Source organism: Carassius carassius, chromosome 9 (assembly GCF_963082965.1).
Source record: "Carassius carassius chromosome 9, fCarCar2.1, whole genome shotgun sequence".
Classification (NCBI taxonomy): domain Eukaryota; kingdom Metazoa; phylum Chordata; class Actinopteri; order Cypriniformes; family Cyprinidae; genus Carassius; species Carassius carassius.
This window is the reverse complement of record NC_081763.1, coordinates 9351651-9358819: the sequence shown is the minus strand read 5'-3', so window position 1 is coordinate 9358819 and position 7169 is coordinate 9351651. Positions and strand designations below refer to the sequence as shown.

At 32.0% G+C, this 7169-nt stretch overlaps 1 protein-coding gene across 1 annotated transcript; it reads right to left on the bottom strand.

The window, feature by feature from the left end:
- Positions 1–1353: 1353 nt before the first annotated feature.
- Positions 1354–6314, bottom strand: spc24 (SPC24 component of NDC80 kinetochore complex). Its single transcript, XM_059557212.1, has 6 exons — positions 6161–6314; positions 3421–3614; positions 3182–3326; positions 2721–2825; positions 1658–1734; positions 1354–1570 (listed from the first exon to the last, which is right to left on the bottom strand). Exons 2-6 carry the CDS (start codon positions 3593–3595, stop codon positions 1464–1466), a joined length of 609 nt encoding a protein of 202 aa, XP_059413195.1. The 5' UTR covers positions 3596–3614; positions 6161–6314; the 3' UTR covers positions 1354–1463.
- Between the last annotated feature and the right edge of the window lie 855 nt (positions 6315–7169).

The following is a 7169-nucleotide window of genomic DNA, read 5'->3' as shown; positions in this document are numbered from 1 at the left end:
GTTTTGTGTAGTTTGCTTCTATAGATCACATTTAAGCTCTGCCCATTGTTTCCCAAGAAAGGTAAAATAGAGACTGAAACAAATATACATATATATAGGTGTATGTAAATACATAAATTTTGCTCAGATGCAGTGGAAAATCCATCCACTGTTATATCATAAGAATAGTTATAAAACAGCAAATGCAAGAACCTAAATGGTTAAGATGCATCCGAGAATTTGAAAACAATGCTCTCAAAGTGAGTCTAGCTGATTTCCAGTTGCTTGAATCACACTCAACCACATGTTAACCAAGCATAAACTAAACTATATTGCGGTTTCATCCTTTCACATGAGCCACACACAGAATTTTTTCTCACCATTCTGTTTTTGCAAAAAAAACCCCTGCAGAAAAAAAGATCATAAGCTCGTGCCAGTCCGGATGTTTATCAAAGCTGAAATGGCATGTCTGCACCTCAAGGGCATGATGTGACTCATTTTTGAAGTTAAACGACCAAAGGTTAAACTGGTCACGCACATAGAGTAAGATGACTAGGCTTTTAAAAGAATACCCAAGCTTCTACACTGACAGATATTAAACAGTGAAATTAGAAATAGTGAAAGTACAGAAAGAAAAAATGAGGGGGGGGGGGGTGACTTGTAAAAAGCTGTGGGAAATTATATAAAATCAAATCTAAATATATATGCTATATGAAACATCATCACACTTTATATTTAAAAACATCTATTAAATAATTAAAATTAACCTTAGGCAGGAGCCATCTAAAATAAATCTGATTTATTAATTATCTATTTAAATATATGCGCATCTTAAAAAACAACAACAACAATGAACAAACATATCACTACCATCTCTCCATAGTTTCAGTTCAAAGTTTTTAATGTCAATAAATCCTATTAGGATTTTGTCTGCCACAATAAAAGTAACTTTGATGGATTAAGCAAACCAAGACTGAAACAAAAAATCAGTAAAAACAAACAAAACGTCTGTTCACCGAAAGAGAAGCTCGCTTTCATGTTAATGCAAGTTACAACCCATCTACTTCTATCTTTTGAAATATTTTGCATGTCCTTTTTATAGAAATAATTTTTCTTTGCCCTTTTTTCAGAAGTCCTGAGAAATCTCCCTCTAAATTAGTATTCAAAACGTATTAAACGAGTACTTAATCTCATTACAACATTTGCAAAAACTGATTTAAAATTTCATAGGAAATTCCCTGCTCTATGAAAACAGCAGGTGAGCCGTTTAACAAAGATGAAAATTATAACACCAAATGCAATTCTAGCAATGCAAAACATGCATTTTCAGGCTGTGAGGGGAACTTTGTGAATGCATAGTGACATCTTGTGGTGTGTGATGCAAAGGGGGCAACTTTATTAACAGAATTACAAGACACATGCATATATATATATATACATAGGCATAAAAACAATTGAGCTAACAGTGTGCATGTGCACCAGCTCTACCATTCAGTATTAACCAGGCTCCACAGGTCATCACTGATCTCACAGGGCGAGCGGGTGGATGTGTTTATGTTAATGGGGGTTGCCACATCTGCACCGTAGTGAACTGCCAAGAGACAAAAGGGATTTCATACGGTCTAGAATATGAATCTGTTATGTTCATCATCATTTACAGTAAACGTGTCAGGATTACCTCCCCTCAGGATGTGCGGCTCTGTGTCCACCTCCAGCTTGATCTTGGTTACTTTAAAGTAGAGCTGAGCGATGTATCTAAATCAAGTGAGCAGCACAACACAAAACAGACTTTTTGAGTGGACATGATTTCAACGCAATCTGGCAAAACACCGACTTATAGTCATCAACATATTACTATAAGGTTTGCATGACTTCTGCATTCGCTTGTGACTTTTTAAAGTTTTTTCATTTAAATCAATCACAAAGATTGCACTTAATAAGCAATTTATGTTATGACATATCTTATACTCTGTGCAACAATTCCAGGTATTTTCAGGTTTTCAATGACCATGTGAACCTGGTGATATACTCTTCTGTTCAAAAATAGTCTGGCAGTCAAAGAAATCAGTACTTTCATCAAGAATGAATTAAATTGATCAGAAGTGACAGTAAAGACATTAGTAGTGTTCCAAAAGATCTCTATTTTTAAATGAATTGGTAACACTTTATTTTAGGGTTTCTTTGCTAGTTGCTTATTAGCATGCATATTACTAGAATATTAGCCATTTATCAGTACTAATGTAGCACATGTTAATGTCTTGTTCTACATCGCTAATCCAACCCAATACTTAAACTTAACAACTACCTTACTAACTATTAATAAGCAGCAAATTAGGGATTTATTGAGGGAAAAGTTGTAGTTAATAGTGAATAAGTGTTCCCTATTTTAACGTGTTACCAATAAATGCTGTTCTTTTGAACTTTCTATTCCTGAATCCTGAAAAAGCATCTCAGTTTTTTTTCCAACATTCATAATAATAAGAAATGTTTGTTGAGCAACAAATTGGCATATCAGAATGATTTCTGAAGGATCATGTGACACTGAAGACTGGAGTAACGATGCTGAAAATACAGCTTTGATCACAGAAATAAAAAATATTTTTAAATATAATAAAATGGTAATCATATTTTACAAAATTGCTGTTTTTACTGTGTTTAGATCAAATAAATGCAGTCTTATTGAGCATTAAGCTCAATTCAAAAAATTTAATAAAAATAAAGGCAGCTCAGTGCTTGCTTACATGGCTGAAGGAATGACCTCAGTTGTGTCCTCATCCACTTCCTGTTGCAGAGATTGAATTTCCTGCTCAGTATCTCTGAGTCTTTCCAACTCTTTCTGCAAGAATCTGACCCATGCGTTAAGGAAAAAACAGTAAACAACCAAAAATCTGCAAATGTGTGTGCCTCACACTGAAATTTGACTTCTGAGTTTTATATACAGTACATAAATGCACACATCTGTACATTAACCTACTGATCCTGACATATATTACTTTATTGTTTTAATTATATATTAGGGTTAGTTTGTTCGTTTTTATTTAAGGGATAGTTAGTTTTAATGTAAATGTTCTTTCTGTTCTCTTGTGTTGTATGCATGTACCCAGGAAACCACAACAAATTCCTTGTGTGTTTGCGCACACTTGTGAACAAAGCTCATTCTTATAATGAGAGGTCTCAGGGGAAACATCATACTGAAGGATACTCCTGCTCTGAGTCCAGGATTTGGCTTTTGGAGAGGCTCCGCTGTACCTCCTGCTCCATCCTCTCGATCTCCTGCGCCATCTGACTCTTCTGCCGCTCCAAATCCAGAAGCTTCTGGCCGACCACTTCCTCTGCATGCACGAGATCTTTAAAAAGAAGAAATGTTAAGTTTTATTATTGTATTTTGTAAGTTAATATAAAATAGTAAGCTAGAAGTTAGAATGAGTGGTAAAGTAATACCGTTTAAGAGCTCGGTTGTGGTCTTCTTGGTCTTGATGTGGTGGTCGAAGAACTCCTGCAGCTTCTCTCTCGCTCCTCGAAGCACGCTCTCTGCCTTACTGCTCTTGATGAACTCGATCAGTGCTTCCCCTGACTTCTCAAGGTCATCGTCATGAATCGCATCGTTCTGGGACATGTCTGCATTAATAACGCTTCTGCAGAAGAATGCAGCACATACGGAGGTGAAGCTGTATGCCACGACAGAGCATTTGTTCATTTTGCAGATACTTTCACCAAAAGCGCCTTACAAATGAGGAAACAATGCAAGCAATGTCATAGTTATCAAAATTCATAGTGTACAGCTAATGCCACATTAAAAAAAGATTAGTAAACAAGCTAAAGCAGTGGTGAAATACTGAAAAGAAATATAGATATGAATAAAAAAAGGATAAATATTTAGTCAATGCATTTTAACTGGACGTCAAAAACTGAAATATGAAGGCTACTTTTTATTTAACAGTCTTACTGTATATGTAAGGTTTTCTTCTGTGCTCTACAAGATTTTTTTTTAAACCAACATTAAGAGTTCATGCCAGCATTTTCACTGGCACCAAATTACCAGTTTTTATTTTCAGCAATGCTTTTTTTTTTATTTTTTTATCAGAAATATTAATATTTGTAATTAAAAGTCTCATTCATCTACAGCTATAACCTACTGAAAACCAGATTTTATTTTTACATTGGTTGGATCATAAGAAACAAATGAAAAAAAAAATATGTTTGAAATATATACAGTACAGACCAAAAGTTTGGAAACATTACTATTTTTAATGTTTTTGAAAGACGTTTCTTCTGCTCATTAAGCCTGCATTTATTTGATCAAAAATACAGAAAAAACAGTAATATTGTGAAATATTATTACAACTTAAAATAATAGTTTTCTATTTGAATATACTTAAAGAAAATAATTTATTCCTGTGATGCAAAGCTGAATTTTCAGCATCATTACTCCAGCCTTCAGTGTCACATGTAACATCCAGTCTATCACATGATCATTTAGAAATCATTCTAATATTCTGATTTATTATGAGTGTTGGAAACAGTTCTGCGGTCTAATATATTTGATGAATAACAGGTTAAAAAGAACTGCATTTATTCAAAATAAATAAAAAAAAATCTAATAATATATATTCTAATAATATATTTTCTTTACTATCACTTTTTATCAATTTAACACATCCTTGCTGAATAAAAGTATTGATTTTATAAAAAAAAAAAAGAAAGAACAAAAACAATTACTGACCCCAAATTACTGACCAGTAGTGTATATTGTTATTACAAAATATTTATATTTTAAAAACATAGCTTTTTTTTTTTTTTTTTTACTTTTTATTCATCAAAGTATCCTAGAAAAGTATCACATGTTCTGAAAAAATATTAAGCAGCAGAACTGTTTCCAACTTTGATAATGAATCATCATACTAGAATGATTTCTAAAGGATCATGTGATAATGATCCTAAAAATTCAGCTTTGCATCACAGAAATAAATGATAATTTAAAGTATAATAAATTTAAAAACAATTATTTTAAATTGTAATAATATATCACAATATTACATTTTTTTCTGTATTTTTGATCAAATAAATGCAGGCTTGATGAGCAGAAGAAACTTCTTTCAAAAACATTAAAAATAGTAATGTTTCCAAACTTTTGGTCTGTACTGTATATATATATATATCTTTTGTAGAGGATGCCAGGACTAAGTTATTCAAAAACGTTATAACATTATAGGCAAAAACAATGTTTTATTTTTCATTCACCAATCAGTTTTTAGATTTCAGGCTATTTTTAGACAGACTTTGTACAAAGATGATTCTCAACTATGTTATGAAAGAAATAACAGAACGATTTGATATACTTACTGATGCACTTCATGGAATGTGTGTGTAAAATTGGTTTTCCCATTCTATACAATGTATCTATACATTGCATCTAATTTGCATATTAATGTGTTCTTGGGGCAAACCATACTGAAAAAGAATTTGGAGTAATAACGTGGCAACATTTTCATAACATATTTCATAGGAATATTGATCTATAATTTCTTTCCCTATTGACTTGTTGTGTCTCTCCCAAGATGTCTAATATGTTTGTCCTGGTTTCCTCTACAGACAACACATATGAAATTGATCACTGGTTTCGTAACAAAAAGACATATCCCTATTTGAATCCCATGACATTTTTATGAGATGTTTGTTTATGACAAACAACTTTTAAATTATCCAGATTTAAATAATAATTACAAAACATGATCATATTTCCCTTAGAGTGCTGAATTTGATCATTCTGTCAGAATTAGTCAAGTTTAAACACTAAGTGTGTTTATGATCAAACCTCCAAACAGTTGATATCTCTAAAAGCCTTGAATCTGCTCAGTACAGGACACATTACACATTCAACAAAACCTATTTTAAACCAAAAACAGCTGCGAATCAGTAGCTGTATTAGCTGTTAAAGTATATAGTCTGTTATAAAAGGTGTATTATAACTAATATTAAAATTAACGTTACAGGCTGTAACAAACATAAACATGATCTCAAAACAAACCTGCCTAAAAGAAGCACACGACAACGCCTCCACAAATACATGATTTATGGATTTAGTCAATGTGGCGCTTCAGAACACTAAAAAATTACACTTATTAAGAATATATACAATATAGAGCTTTAATGTGATATATTAAAGAGTAAATAGTCTCACCCAACACACGCGTTGTTTATCCGGATTTCAAACTGGTGGCTGCTTGGCGCGCTTTCCAGAAACGCGCCTGAATTAGAAATAGCTTCAGTAATTCAAGCTTTTGTTTCCACTTAATCGTGATCATTATTTTAATACGTTTAATTATATATAAAATCAACAATGTGCTCTTCTAAACTATTTAAGTCATTTTATATAGACCGATATAGACGTTAGAATTGCGATCAGGCAACTATCTGAGATGCCTAAATAGCGCTTGTCAAAAGTCAAAAACAAAAGTCCAAAGCGATATAAATTTTAAGTTTATCATCCCTAATCAAATTGCGTTTATTTCTTATTATGACTTAAAAAAATAAAAAATTATTAATTAACAAGTAATACATGAACATCAAGTTTATAATTAACCTGTTAACTGCCACCGGCCCCCTACATTTACTTCACTATATCACAATTAAATCCTAATCTAATTATGACAAACTACATATCGTTGGAAAGGTCTAAGACTCCTAAATAGATGTTTTACCAATTTTTGTTCTTAAAAATTATGTAATTTATGGCAAGAGTGCACCTCAAAACATACACATCATAAAATGAGTTCTGTCCTTTGTCAAAAAAAAGTTCTTCTTTGTTGCCTTTTTCTCATCATCAGAGATTATATATAATTTGAAAAAATAAAATCTCAAAATTCATCGTTTGAAACCCATTTTAAAATCAAAATTGCATTAGCATGAAGGTCCATCAAAATCATGTTACAAAATGTTTTCAGTCATGAATTATAAATATGTAGGTTTGGATCATGCACTTTCAAGTCTATGTTCAAAAATGTGAGTGACATTTAATATGAAACATCTTTATTGTATTGAAAAGAACACGTTTTCTCTTTGAATCAACAAGAGTTTCATAGATTGTAATGTTTCTATGATTGCAATTGAAAATTTAGATAAAGTCCGGGCTAACTCCATCAAAACTCAGTAACTAAGTCTTGACAACTATAATGTAATGTTTTCAATTT